This window comes from Leucoraja erinacea, chromosome 5 (assembly GCF_028641065.1).
Source record: "Leucoraja erinacea ecotype New England chromosome 5, Leri_hhj_1, whole genome shotgun sequence".
NCBI classification, from domain to species: domain Eukaryota; kingdom Metazoa; phylum Chordata; class Chondrichthyes; order Rajiformes; family Rajidae; genus Leucoraja; species Leucoraja erinaceus.
Genome location: NC_073381.1, coordinates 23,843,315 through 23,859,107, shown reverse-complemented (window position 1 = coordinate 23,859,107; position 15,793 = coordinate 23,843,315). Strand labels below are relative to the sequence as shown.

At 43.9% G+C, this 15,793-nt stretch overlaps 1 protein-coding gene across 1 annotated transcript in view; it reads right to left on the bottom strand.

Annotated features, from left to right (window-relative positions):
- Window positions 1-15,793, bottom strand: part of sntg2 (syntrophin, gamma 2) — a 218,495-nt gene that overhangs the window by 169,658 nt on the left and 33,044 nt on the right. The window contains exons 3-4 of the mRNA XM_055634941.1: window positions 3,048-3,104; window positions 2,896-2,953 (exon numbers count right to left, since the gene is read on the bottom strand). Coding sequence (XP_055490916.1) covers window positions 2,896-2,953; window positions 3,048-3,104 — 115 coding nt within the window. The remainder of the gene's footprint in view (window positions 1-2,895; window positions 2,954-3,047; window positions 3,105-15,793) is intronic.

Genomic DNA, 15,793 nt, shown 5'->3' with positions numbered 1-15,793 from the left:
GTGTTTTTGTGAGATATGTCATAGCACTAGGGGTAATCCAGAGATTTCTACCCTTGTGATCCTGATTTATAACCTTTTGCTTACCTCCCTTTATCACCTTGCAGGAGCTCATCCCTTTTCCTAAGTATGTAATTTGTGCCAATGTTCATAATGACTTCTGGCTGCTCCCCCTCCCCCTTGAGAATATTTTGAAGCTATGCCGGCACAGTGGCACTGTGGTAGAGATGCTGCCTTACAGCTCCCGAGACCCAGGTTAGATCCCGACTACGGTTGCCGTCTGTACAGAGTTAGTACGTTCTGTTCATGACCGTGTGGGTATTCACCAGGTGCTCCAATTTCCTCCCACATACATACAATCACTAAATCCATGCACGTTTGTAGGTTAATTGTCCTAGGTAAAGATTGTAAATTGTCCCTAGTCTGTTGAACCTAAATCGTCTCTAGCTTGCGCAAGGAGGTCACTGGTTGGCGCAGACCCGTTGGGCCGAAGGGCCTGTTTCCATGCTGTATCCCTGAACTAAAAATAAAGCTGCTTCTGGAAATGCGGGAAAGAAGAGGCGATTTTAAACTTTTGAACAGCTCCTTGTTGCTGTTTCTGAAGAGTAACTACATTTAAATTACCATTTACAAAGCATCTGGATGCTGATGCTCAAGAACAAATTGAATACTCCTCCACAATATCTCACAGGCCTTTCACAGCTTTTAGAATAATTTAAGAAGACATTTTACCTTTCTTCGTAATGACCAGTTAAAGTGGGCTTAACTTCATTATGCCTGATGAATACGTTTAGGCTGGATTTGGCTATGTGCCAACAAGCAACTTGGCACTGCAGTTCTTTTTTCAATGCAGCAGTCTGAATGTATTACTGGTGATGATATAGTTGAATCAGTGTGATTAATGAGGTATTAAACTGGCATGATGTGCAGAGCAATATGTGGATTTGTCTTTCAAAATATCTGGCAGGTGGTGAACTGATTTTTATGTAGCACAAGCACTATTAAACATGCATGCTTTAGTGGAGTAAACTTTCTACATGGTTCTGAAGAATCTCTCGAATAAATGGCAGGATTCTGATATTTTTTGCGAAAACGCTCTCAAAAGATATTTCAAAAAAGGTTTTGATTGGAACTTCTTCCCTTGCAACTGTCTCAAGTTTTCAATCACTACTGTTGAAATAAGTAAGTGTTGATTTCACATGTGAAATTAATAGAGGAGAAAGAAAAACACATGGCTCCACAGACTTTAGAGTGCCATCCAAGCTGATCATGAAATGGGATTTGTTTACTGCTTTGGGAAAGATTAAAGTTTGGTTTGCCTGGCACCATGCCAAAGGGATTAAGAGCAAATGGCTAATGCTTTCCATGGAATTTCTATTATCGGAAAAGAAGACTTGAACAAAATGTAACTGTCCAACCCAGGCAAATGGGACTAGTTTGGATTGGACATCTTGATTGGCGTGGATGTGGTGGCCTGAAGGGCCGGTTTCCATGCTGTATGACTATGAGCCTATATATTGATTAGTCAATGGAATTTAAAGTCAATGGTGGATTTCATGAACCATGGTGGGAATTAGTCCTCACTATTGGAGTAGTGCTTTGAATCCCGAGTTGATGCACAAATCATTTAGGCAGGCAGAGGTGACCTGTAAGGAAGTGCATGTTGCAACTGAGGGACTCGTATTCTGACGAGCATGTTTGCAAATGCTACCTGGAATGGTTTAAACTAGATTGGCAAGGGGATGGGATCCAATGCAGTAGTGAGGCAGGTGGGAGATGGGAACTCAATGCATCAGTTACACTAGAAGTTTACATGGATGGTGCCAGATCTTAAGGGTCTAGCAAAAGGAAAAAAGTAGAGTAGGCTAGGACTCTATTCGTTGGAGTGCAAGAGGCTAAGAGTTGATCTTATAGAGGTGCATAAAATGATGACGGTAAAGGGCAGGGTGAATGTATAGTCTTTTTCCGAGGGTAGGAGAATCAAGAACTAGAGAGCCTAGGTTTAAGGTAGGAGGACAACATTTTACCATGAACTTGAGGGGCATCATATTTAAATTAAGGGTGGTGGGTATATGGAACAAGCTGCTAGAGCAGGCAATTGTGTTCAAGAAGGAACTGCAGATGCTTGAAAATCGAAGGTACACAAAAATACTGGAGAAACTCAGCGGGTGCAGCAGCATCTATGGAGCGAAGGAAATAGGCAACGTTTTGGGCTGAAACCCTTCTTCAGACTGGTAGGGGGTGGCAGGGAGAAGGAAGGAAAAGGAGGAGGAGCCCGAGGGCTAAGGGATGGGAGGAGACAGCCCGAAGGCCGAGGAAGGGGAGTAGACAGCAAGGGCTAACAAAATCGGGAGAATTCAATGTTCATGCCTGCAGGATGCAGACTCCCCATGCGGAATACGAGGTGCTGTTCCTCCAATTTCCGGTGTTGCTCACTCTGGCCATGGAGGAGACCCAGGACAGAGAGGTCGGATGGGGAATGGGAGGGGGAGTTGACGTGCTGAGCCACCGGGAGGTCAGGTAGGTTCTTGCGGACCGAGCGGAGGTGTTCGGCGAAACGTTCGCCCAACCTCCGCTTAGTCTCACCAGCAGGCAATTGAGCAGCTGCAGGTACAATATCAACATTTAAAGGACATTTTTACAGATACATGGATAGGAAAGGTTTAGAGGGTTATGGGCCAGGCACGTTAAAATGGGACTAGCTTGGATGGGACATCTTGGTCAACATGGATGAGTGGGGCCACTGTCTCTATGAGTGAAGTATCCTTCAATCACTCAAATTCAACACCATTTTAGCACACTTTTTCCCTTTTGCTCTGACACCAACATGCAAAGAGAATATGTGTGTTTTTCCCCCAAAAGGCATTGAAAGAAAAGGTTATTTTAAAATAAATTTACCTGCTTGATCTTTGAAGATTTTCGATATGACGACTGGCACGCTATGTTCAGCACCTCCCTGAAGAACAAAGAGAAAACAGTGAGAAACCAGTAAGCACATTAGCATAGAATGTTAATAATGTAAATAGAAAGGCAGAGAGAATGACACTCACCTTAATACTTAGACCCATTCCACCAACAGGCTGTCTGCGAAGTGTAACAGTTCTGTGCTTTAAAAAATCGTACAAACACTAAATTTAGTAGCATTACAAGAAAACAGTCTATATATTGAAATGGAAATATGCATATTCTGCTTGTTACTTTTTACTATAGTCAAATGGTGGGATCTGCACATTAACATCATTTTCAATAATTTGGCGAACTCAACAGCTAAATATTTCCAGTTTAAAAATGTAAATTAAAAACACAAAAATATGCAATGATGATGTCAATGTCACAGCGATTTCCCCATAGCAGGCGTCTGTCTAGATTATTTAAAACGTTTGTGATCCTCCCTCTCCTATTTCCTTTGGTTTGGCAATGTGCGGAGTTGCAACTAAAATGCTGGTGCACGTGGGCTTGCTTATTTTCTTGTTTTCTCCAAGCCAAAAAAATCATTGCTCACTTTTGCTATCACATCAGCCTTCATTGCCAAGGCTGCCCATTATCTCCTGTTTTGTCTAAGTATCACCTGATCCAGAATACTTAAGTTTCCCTTTCATCACCGCGCAAACATGTCGCTGTTTGTTTGAACTATTTTATCTACTCAAGTTGTTATAAGTATGCCTCATGCCCTCACAGCTTGGGGCTCAATCTAGGCTTGGCTGTGCATGAACCAAGTGGTTAAAAATTTTGGGGTGGGAGAATTAGGAATTATCATCCTGATCTCTGTCCTGATCTATCAAAATTATCCTGAAAGATGTTTACCATTGAGAGCTAACTCGCTTGCTTGTTGCCTCCATTAATACACTAATTACATTATTTTCATTCTGCTTGCTGTTTATTTTCCCGGAGACTGTAATCCACTGGTAAATTTATTCAAAGATACTTTGTTGTCACATGTACAGTGAAATTCTTTGTTTTTGCATACAATGCACATAATACGTAAATAGTCGTAACGTATCTGGCGCCGCCAATGTTAGAAAGTTCTCATTATAGTCCAGATGGTTCCCCTTCGTTCTCGATGGCCCCCACCCCACCAGGTCCCTCTTTCTTCTATTATTGTGGAAGTAGAAAAATCCACGAAAAATCCAGTCACCCGCAACGTCAGACTCCCCCCATTATCAAATCTTTGATCAAAATCTTCATACAATGATAGTAAAATAAGAATGGACCGCATGATTGCCTTGCCATTCACAGAGATCATGACTGATCCTCCACCTCACCCATGTCTGCTAGGCCTCCATATCTCTTGATCTCCTTGCACTCTGAAAACCTACTTCAACCTTGAACGAATTCAACAATCAAGAATTTATGAGCCTTAAGTCTATGTACAAGTCTAATTTCATGATTTAAAACAGTTCCTGCAGTTAGGAGGCTGATAACGTGCTCCCATAAGGGTTGTTTTTTTTTAAACCCTTATTTTCTCTTATTACACCTATATTGATTCTACTTGTTTTCTCCAAGCCTAAATCATTGCTCACTAATGCTAATGCATCAGCCTTCATTTCCAAGTCTGCCCATCATCTCCTGCTTTGTCCAAGTATCATCTGTCCTGGAATACTTAGTTTCCCGTTCATCATCGTGCAACCATGTCTCCGTAAGATTGAACTATTTTATCTACTCGGGTTGTAATAAATGCTTTATGCTTTACAATTGAGCCCCTGAGCACATATAATTTGATCATTTTGTTATTTTCTTTGATTTGATCTTATTGGCTGATATACACTTTTTGTTAATGACACTAGCCATTTGTATCATACTCTGCTTAATATTATACATACCTCAAATTAGTTCCGCGGCCTTGATTTTCTCCTTAAGTTAATAAATGTATCTATATTGTCCACCAACACCCACCACCACACCCATTCCCATCTTTTCAACCCGAACGACCCCATTCATCAAGACCACAATACCTGCCCATATTAAGATGAACCAATTGCAAAGGCACGCCTCTTTCCCCGAATGTCTTTGCCAGTGTATTCCTCAACAGTCTTTGAGCTTCACTTCAGTTGATTGAATTACTTTTCAATAGACAATAGATGCAGCGGTAGGCCATTTGGCCCTTCGAGCCAGCACCGCCATTCAATGTGATCACGGCTGTTCATCCCTAATCAGTGCCCCGTTCATGCCTTCTCCCCATATCTCCAGACTACGCTATTTTTAAGAGCCCTATCTAGCTCTCTTGAAAGCATCCAGAGAACCTGCTTCCACCGAGGTCTGAGGTAGCGAATTCCACAGACTCGCCACTCTCTGTGAGAAAAAGTGTTTCCTCGTCTCCGTTCTAATTCGCTTACTCTTTATTCGTAAACTGTGGCCCCTGGTTCTGGACTCCCCCAACATTGCGTCCAAGCCCTTAACAATCTTATATGTTTCAATGAGATCCTCTCTCATCCTTCTAAACTCCAGAGTGTCCAAGCCCAGCTGCTCCATTCTCTCAGCATATGACAGTCCCGCCATCCCGAGATAAACCTTGTAAACTTAAGCTGCACTCCCTCAATAGCAAGAATGTCCTTCCTCAAATTAGGGGACCAAAACTGCACACAATACTCCAGGTGTGGTCTCACTAGGGCTCACTAGGGCTAACTGCAGAAGGAACTCTTTGCTCTTATGTTTGATTCCTCTTTCTCCGCTTTCTTCACTACCCGTTGTACCAGCATGCTTACTTTCATAGACTGATGTACAAGGACCCCCAGATCCCGTTGTACTTCCCTTTCCCAACTTGACGCCATTTAGATAGTAATCTGCCTTCCTGTTTTTGCTACCAAAGTGGATAACCTCACATCCGCATTAATCTTCATCTGCCATGCATTTGCCCACTCCCCCAACCTGTCCAAGTCACCCTGCATTCTCGTAGCATCTTCCTCACAGTTCACACTGCCACCCAGCTTTGTGTCATCTGCAAAGTTGCTAATGTCACTTTGAATCCCTTCATCCAAATCATTGATGTACATTGTGAAAAGCTGCAGTCCCAGCACCAAGCATTGCGGTACCCCACTAGTCACTGCCTGCCAGCATCCTCCCCAGCATCTTCCCCACCATCAATGTCAGGCCATCAATCTCCCGCCTTTCTTAAAAAGTGGGATAACATTAGCTACCCTCCAATCCACAGGAACTGATCATGTCCATAGAACATTGGAAAATTATCACCAATGCATCCACAATTTCTGGAGCCACTTCCTTAAGTGCCCTTTGATGCAGACCATCAGGCCCTGCGGATTTATCAGCCTTCAGTCCCATCAGTCTATCCAACACCATTTCCTGCCTAATGTGGATTTCCTTCAGTTCGTCTTTCACCCCAGATCCTTTGGCCACTACTATATCAGGAAGATTGTTTGGGTCCTCCTTACTGAAGACAGATCCAAAGTATCTGTTCAACTCATCATCATTTCCTTGTTCCCCATAATAAATTCATCTTTTTCGGTCTTCAATGGTCCAACTTTGGTCTTAACTATTTTATTCCTCTTCACATACCAAACAAAGCTTTTACTATCCTGCTAGTTTACCTTTGTACCTCATCTTTTATTCCCGTATTGTATTTTTGGTTATCTTCTGTTGTTATTTAAACATTACCCAATCCTCTTGTGCCCCGCTTATCTTTGCTACGTTGTACTTCTTAGCTTTAATTTTTATACTGTCCCTGACGTCCCTTGTCAACCATTGTCGTCCCTTTCTCCCCTTGGAATCTTTCTTCCTCTGTGGAATGAACTGATCCTGCACCTTCTGTATTATTCCTAGAAACACCTGCCATTTTTGCTCCACAGTCATCCCTGCTCGTGTAGCTTTCCAGTCAACTTTGGCCAGCTCCTCCCTCATGGCCCCATAGTCCCCTTTATTCAACATAGACAGAGTTGATGTGGACAAGCTTTTCCCTTTGAGAATAGGGAAGATTCAAACAAGAGGACATGACTTCAGAATTAAAGGACAGAAGTTTAGGGGTAACATGAGGGGGAACTTCTTTACTCAGAGAGTGGTAGCGGTGTGGAATGAGCTTCCAGTGGAAGTGGTGAAGGCAGGTTCGTTGGTATCATTTAAAAATTAATTGGATAGGCATATGGATGAGAAGGGAATGGAGGGTTATGGTATGAGTGCAGGCAGGTGGGACTAAGGGAAAAAAAAGTTGTTCGGCATGGACTTGTATGGCCGAGTTGGCCTGTTTCCATGCTGTAATTGTTATATGGTCATCCCTGCTCGTGTATCTTTCCAGTCAACTTTGGCCAGCTCCTCCCTCATGGCCCCATAGTCTCCTTTATTCAACTGCAACATTGACACCTCCGATCTACCCTTCTCCCTCTCTAATTGTAGATTAAACCTGACCATGTTATGGTCACTGCCTCCTAATGGCTCATTAACCTCGAGGTCCTTTATCAAATTTGGTTAATTACATAACACTAAATCCAGAATTGCCTTCTCCCTGGTAGGCTCCAATAATAGCTGTTCAAAGAATCCATGACGAAGGCACTCTATAAAGTCCCTTTCTTGGGGTCCAGCACCAACACGATTTTCCCAGTCGAAATCTCCTATAACAACCACAGCATTACTTTTACTACATGCCAATTTTAACTCCCGATTCAACTTGCACCCTATGTCCAGGCTACTGTTTGGGGGCCTGTAGATTAGTCTCATTAGGGTCTTTTTACCCTTACAATTCCTTAGTTCTATCCATACTGACTCCACATCTCCTGTTTCAATGTCACCCCTTGCAAGGGACTGAATTTCATTCCTCACCAACAGGGCAACCCCACCCCCTCTGCCTACCTGTCTGTCTTTTCAATAGGAGGTATATCCTTGAATATTCAGTTCCCAACCCTAGCCCTCTTGCAGCCATGTCTCAGTAATTCCCACAACATCATACTTGCCAGTTTCTAACTGAGCCTCAAGCTCGTCCACTTTATTCCTTATACTTTGCGCGTTCATATACAGTACTTTGACCTCTGTATTCACTTCCCCCCTCGCAAGTGGCACTGACCTTAAGGGCCTGTCCCAAGAGCATGCAACTGCAAGCAGCAAGCACGACTTAAGCGACTACATGCGGCAAGCGCGAACTAACGTGGACGCTTGAGCCATACAGCCTCGCGGGACCGATCCCATTTCGATCGGCGGAGCCGTATGGAGTTGTGCGGAGCTGGTCCCGGCATCGCACAGGGCTCCGAAAAACTGACCGTGTTTAAAAATTCCGCGCGGCAACAGCCTGCCGGCAGCCACCTCAACGCCGTACATCACGTGCAAACTTTCCGCGGACTTTACTCGCACTTCATGTCACTCACTCGAGCTCCGTGTGGCCTCCGCTTCTGGTTTGGTTGCGCTTGCCGCTTGCCCTTTACAGGTTGCATGCTCGTGGGACAGGCCCTTTACTCTGTTGTCCATTCTCAAGCTTTCCTTCCCATTGATTCTTGAATCTTTTGTAATTTTTCCTGTAGCCACTTCCCCTTCAACTCCATCTTTATACTTTCAATTTGTCAATCCCTCCCACCGCACTGTTTAGTTTAAACCCACACGTGTAGCCCTAGCAAACCTGCCTGCCAGAATGACGGCCCCCCTCCAGTTAAGGTGTCACCCCTACCCCAGAAGAGATCCCAGTGATCTATAAATCTAAATCCTTGCTCCTGGAACCAGCCCCTCAGCCACACATTCAGACCCCCTATCTCCCTGTTCCTGTCCTCACTAGCACGTGGTACTGGAAGCAATCCAGAGATAACCAGCCTCGAAGTCCGGCATTTCTGTCTTCTTCCCAACTCATGTCATGTTGGAGAACCTCCTTCCTCTTCTTCCCGATGTCGTTTGTGCCTACGTGCACAACTACTGCCAACTGTTCACCTTCTCTTGCGAGGATGTTCAGAATTCGGCTCGTGACATCCTGAACCCTGGCACCAGGGAGGCAACAGACCATCCTCGCATCTTGTCTGCCGCCACAGATATATTTTCATCAAAATAATTTCCAGTTCTATGCTTCTTATTGATTTCCACTCGTGGTGCAGCAATTAGATCCTTGCTCTCTGGTTTCAACTTATTTTCCGTCAAGATAGCGTGTCAAGCAACAAAACCAGAGAATAGAACCAGACAACGCAGGCAACCACCACTATCCCATTCCTTTCCACTTTTCCCACCTGAATTGCAACATAATGCCATCATCATGCTACCCACCCTTTCCATTGTTATTTTTTCCCAGCTGCACATGCAGCATGAAAGCCTAATGGGCCTGTCCCAATTAGGCGATTTTTCATGTACTGCTGGCGACTGTCAAGTTGCCGGCAGTCACCTGAAAAACTGTCAACTGGAACGGCCACGGTCAGAGTGGAACACACACCCACATCGATTCCTTCACCAGCCCGTTATGCAGGCGGCAGACAGGGCAAGCAGGGGGGGGGGGAGCGCTGCCTGAGTGAAATTCACACAGTGCAAAGTCAATGTGATGCAGACACACACTGCGATGAACAGGAAGGTTGCTGCTGTAATTAAGATGGCTAAAGCACAGTATATGGTAAGTCCTTTAAACGAGGGGGCGGGGGGGGGGGGGAAAAGAGGAGGAGAAGTAGTGGAGCCAACTTTTAGGAAGCCAGAGATACCCGGCTGTGAAGCTCGGCGGACATTTAACATTACCAGTCAGTTATCCGTGGTTCTGAAAACTACTGCTTACGGTTTTTTTCCCCCAATGAGATTCACCAGTCAGCACCAGCTACAACCTACGAGCACCTTCGACCTTCTGGCAACCCACTAGGATCTCCTGGCGACCCACCCATGGCACGAGAAATATCGCTACTCTTCATGGCGGCTTCATTCTAGTCACCGCTAATTTTTCAACAAGTTGAAAAATTTGCAATGACCATAATGACGCCGCATCTGGTTCCCAGAATGCGGGACTTCCTCACGACCATGAAGGCGACTCCCTGGCATCCACCCGCGAACATGTGGCAACCATGTGGCGGCCATGTGGCTACTGCATTTTCTCCTGCAGTCGCCTAAGTGAGACAGGCCCATTAGGTTCTTGCTTCCGTTGTCTGTAGAAGGGTCTCGAGCTGAATCGTCACCCATTTCCTTCTCTCCAGAGATGCTGCCTGTCTCGCGGAGTTACCCCAGCTTTTTGTGCCTTTCTTCAGTTTAAACCAGCATCTGCAGTTCCTTCCAACACATTTTTGCATCCTGCCTGACTCAGTCACGTCCTTCTGTCCTCAACATTAACCAAATCCAAGCTAATCGGTAACCAAGGGATTTCACTTATTCCACAATCAAAATGTCTATTTGAATGTTATGAAAATATGTACTCAGTTCAGATGAACAATCTAAATGTCGTTGAGTTTATTGTCCTATGCACAAGTGCGGTGAGGTATAAGGGCAATGAAAATCTTGCTTGCAGCAGCATCACAGGTAAATAGAATTAGACAAATACACAAAAATATAACATCCACAAAGTATACATATATTGCATAAATTCTGTTGAAACAAATGTGCAATAAAACAAGATATTATTCAAAACACAATTAGGGTGGTCCTTTATGTTCTGTTGTTAATAGTCTGAAAATTATTATCACAGTATTTTAATTTCTAGCTTAACTCCTTGGACTTTCTCCGATACATGATACATCAACCTTGAGGTCAAATTTACCTCAAGGTGCAAAGATTGAATGTATATGTGATTGCTCTGCCTTTTTTGAGTCTTTGACAACACTCGTACATGATGGATTATCACCAACTTGCTCCTCCCTCCAAGGCCATGAGCTATAACCAGGAAGCTTATTTGATGCTAACAACTACTAGCGGCACCTCTAATTCTTGGTCCATTGATCGAGTTGATCTACTGAGCCAGCACTGATTAGCAATCAGAGGGCCAATAAATAAAAACAACCACCACAAAGGTATAATAAGTGGATAACAGGGAAAATCCAGTAACAACCGGCACGGTGGCGCAGTGGTAGAGTTGCTGCCTTACAGCGCTCACAGTGCCAGGCACCTGGGTTCTATCCTGGATACGGGTGCTTGTCTGTATGGAGATTGTGCTTTCTCCCCATGTCCTGCAGGGGTTTTCTCCGAGAACTTCAGTTTCCTCCCACACTCTAAAGAAATACAGGTTTGTAGGTTAATTGGCTTGGTATAAATGTAATAATTATCCCCAGCGTCAGATAATGTTAATGTGCGGGGATCACTGGTCGTTGCGGACTCGATAGGCCTGGTTCAGTGCTGTATCTCTAGAACTAAAACCAAACCCTATAGCAGCATCAGGTAGATCAACACATTAGCAACCTCTGGCAGAGTGCAGAGAGAACAAACTAACAAAAGTAGAAACTAGAAACAAAAACAAAAATCATAGATCTATTATCTGTAACTTACACATGAGCAAATGCAGGGGGTATATGAGAATGGGCCATGTGAAGGCAGATGAGATTATTTTTGCTTGGCATCATGTTCGGCACAGATGTTGGCTGAAAGGCCTGTTACTGTGCTTTTCCATGTTCTATATTCTAACACATGCACACAATGCTGAAGATGGATGACTAATCAAAACAAGTTTATGCCTGAACTGCTTGCTTCAGTTCAACTACATTTTACAATAATACAGAACTTCAAATACGAGTCGAGTACAATCAGGTTACTTTGACAAGTTATAAGCATCTCTCAAGCTGTAGCACCATTATAACTTTACAAAGCACAAAGATCATTGTTTTGCACGAGGAATAAAGGCTAACGATAGGCTCGGAAAACAAAATACCAAAAGCAAAAAATATCAGAAGGCATGTTGATGAATCTTTGATCCAGGCATTATTTAATTTGAACTACATCTACATGCTGTCCTTTGGCTGATTTGGACACAGAATCATTAGCAAAATGATTCCTGCAGCAAGGGATAATCAGTTCCAAAACAGTGGAAGAATGACAGGTATTCAACACGATCCAACTGACTCATGAAAAGGAAAGGTGCAAATTGAAAGGGTGATATCGGCTGCATTAAACAGGCATGTTGTAACAATGCATTAATCAAACGCACCAATCTTTTATTTATACTCACACCTGGATGACACTGGTAGACAAGGCATTCATTATCAGACAGCGCTTGCCGCTGCCACACTGTTCCAGTCAACAGTTTTATAATTCAATCACATCAGGAAAGCTGTTTGCTGATCAATCATACCAGAATACACGCAAGCTATCTCTCCTTTAACTAAGAGATAATGATGAAGGGTGGGGCTGGGGCCAAGTCAGCTGTATGCAATCTTCATTGAGAACTAATTTACTTTTGTGAGAACAACATTTTTTTTTAATGTCCAGTTTGGAATCTATAACTTTGTTCAAGAGGATGGTATGTGAGTGAAACAGGGACTTGGATTATTTTCAGTCATTTAAAATGTATATTCCACAATCATTGCTTTGCTTTTATTATGTACAACAGACTAGAGTAAGTCTGTTGTACCAGACTGAAGATGGAAGATAAATGAAGAGAATGAATAGAATTCTATTGAAATATTATTTACTTCCAAAGCCAACTTAACCATTAATATTGTAAAGGATAGTCCTGAAATATATGGGGAGCATGAGAATAAACAAGATGCTTTAATAAATAATGGACATAAATATTGCAATAACATTTATTAATCAAAAATGTTTTGTATAGCACAGTTCTTCAAAAATACCAGATTGTTTTCATGTTTTCTGCACATTGAGTGCAGGGCAGCACCCACATAAAAAAAACAGTGTGCACTGGCAAACAACACAGTGGAGCAACAAGCAATCTGCTGTAGGAATTCAGCAGGTCAAGCAGCATCTGTGAATTAAAAGGAATGGTTGATATTTTGGGTCAAAATCCTGCAGCGGAAACTGCTGTGACAGAAGTGAGAGGCGATTAGAGGGAAGAGGCGATGGATGATGGGCATATGGAGCCAGGTCGGGGAGGGTGGAGTTGAGTGTCTGGTAGATGGAAGATCAATGAAGAGAAGCAGCAAAAAACACAAACAAAAAAAAAAGGCTGATGGAGCCAGGTGAGGGGAGGGGAGGGAAGGGTAAAGGTGGAGATAGCTGCTGCAAGATGCTGAACAGGAATACAAAGACTGCGAGTGGTGGAATCTGATCAGTAAGGAAGGTAATAATGGGAACCATTAGGAAAGTTGTGAATGCAGATGGAACCTTAACCAGATGGTAGCGGGGTCAAAGGGGAGACCTGCAGATGAAAAGTGTGTGTAGTTGGTGGCTGGAAATAGGAGGGGGAGGAAGACACACAAATGTGTGATGGAGGGAAGAAGGAGTGTGTAGGGGAAAGGGAGCAAAAATGGGAGGACAGGGGAGGATCAGAAGGATGGGGCGAGAAGGCTACTACAGACCAGACGGGTGGGCTAATCTAAAATTGGAAAATATGAGTGGGTCATGGACTACCCCAGCAGAATATGAGGTGTTGTTACGATGGTTTACATTGGGCCTCACCTTGGCAGTGGAGAAGGCCGAGGATGGACTGGTCAGTGTAGGACTGGGGAATTGAAATGGCATTTAACTGGGAGCTCGGGGTGGCTATTGCAGACTAGTGCAGACTAGTGCAGGCTAGTGCAGGTGGTGTGCGTGTATACGGATCACCTAGCCCATGCTTTTGTCTCGTCGATGTTGAGGAGGCCACATCAGGAGCATGGGATACAATAGATGAGGTTGGAGGAGATACAAACTTGGATATCACTTAATTCACAGATTGTGCACGTTGCTGGGGATTTCCTAAAATTATCTCTTGCCTAATTGTCTCTTAAGTGAGTTAAGTACTGCACAGATTCACAGGCTTGGAGAAACACATTGGCCAGAGCAGGAAATAATTTCAGCTTTCCTTCCCTCAGGAGCATTGGAGAAATTGATGTAATTTTACGTCTGGTAATTTAATTGATACTAATGGTGAGACGAGCATTTCCCCCCCAAATTCCAGATATTTTTCTTTCTTGAATTCAAATTTCCCAGGCCTAGAGCTCTGGCTGCTGGTCCAGTAGCAACTGGAATATTAGCATTTTACATATATGGCCTGTGAATGAAGTCAGGCAGAAGCAGTGATTGAGATGTAATATAAAGCCTAGTCAGTGACAGTGATCATTCTCATTAGGTCCAAACCATGGAGTTCAGCACATAATAACATGTGACGATACAGAGGTTAATGACAAATCTGCTGCAGGTCTATTTCAAAGGATCCAATAGACAATACACAATAGGTGCAGGAGTAGGCCATTCGGCCCTTCAAGCCAATATCGCCATTCAATGTGATCATGGCTGATCATCCCTGTTCCTGCCTCCCCATATCCCCTGACTCCGCTATCTTTAAGAGCCATATCTAGCTATCCCTTGAAAGAATCCAGAGAACCGGCCTCCACCACCCTCTGAGGCAGAGAATTCCACAGACTCACAACTCTCCGTGTGAAAAGGTGTTTCCTCATCTACGCACTAAATGGCTTACCACTTATTCTGAAACAATGGCCCCTTGCCCTGGACTCCCCCAATGTCAGGAACATGTTTCCTGCCTCTAGCGTGTCCAAACCCTCAATAATCTTATAGTTTCAATAAGATGCCCTCTCATCCTTCTGAACTCCAGAGTTGGGTGCAGGTTTGGTGGTCGGTGCGGACTCGATGGCCAAAGGGCCTGGTTCGGTGCTGTATCTCTAAAACTAAAACTAAACCCTATAGCAGCATCAGGCAGACCAGCTCATTAGCAACCTCTGGCAGATTGCAGAGAGAACGAATGAACAAAAGTAGAAACTAGACACAAATACATAAATCATACATATATTATCTATAACTTACACATGAGTAATGTGTAAGAGGCTTTTAGATTGCAAATGCAGGGAGTACATAAGTATGGATCATGTGCAGGCAGATGAGATTATTTTTGCTTGGCACCATGTTCAGCACAGATATTGGCTGAAAGGCCTGTTACTGTGCTTTTCCATGTTCTCTATTCTAATGCCCCAGGTTGGGTGCAGAGTATGCCACAGTCGTGACTGACGTCATCAGCAAGTGCGTAGAGGAATGAACGACAAAGAAGGCAACCGGACACAATGGATGAAACGTGAGGTACATTCCCAGGTGAAGGCCAACACCACTGCACACAAGGTAAATGATCCCGAGCGGTACAAGAAAGCTCGCTATGATCTTCGCAAAGCCATCAAGAATGCAAAGAGACAATACCGGGATAAACTTAAGTCCCAGTATAATCTTTTGGACATCTGCAGACTGTGGCAAGGCCCGAATATGACACTGGCTGCAAAAGGTATCTGATGAACTTAATGCATTCTATGCTCGCTTTGACTCTGTCCGGTCAGACTCGAGGATGCCCTTTCCCAGGGTCACTGTTGCAGAAGTTAGATCGGCCTCCCGAGGGTGAACCAATGGAAAACAACTGGCTCGGATGGAGTCCCTGGCCACGCCTTAAGGAACTGTATGGACCAACTAGCGGGAGTGTTCATGGGCAACTTTAATCATTCTCTACTCCGTTCTGAGCTAACCACCTGCTTCACGAAGACCACTATCATACGGTCCCAAAGAAAAGCAAAACGTCATGCGTTAATGACTCCTGTCCAGTAGCCTTGACCACCATGAAGTGCTTTGAGAGACTAGTTATGGAACGCCTACTATTCAACCTTGATCCACTGCAGTTTGTCTACTGCCACAACATTGCTGATGCCTTCTCCCTGGCCCGACATAATCTGCAAACTCATGGTATCTGGGGTCAGCACTCAACTAGATACTCGACTTCCTGATAAACAGACTACAACTAGTGAGGATAAGTGATCCCAGTATACATTGACGGTGC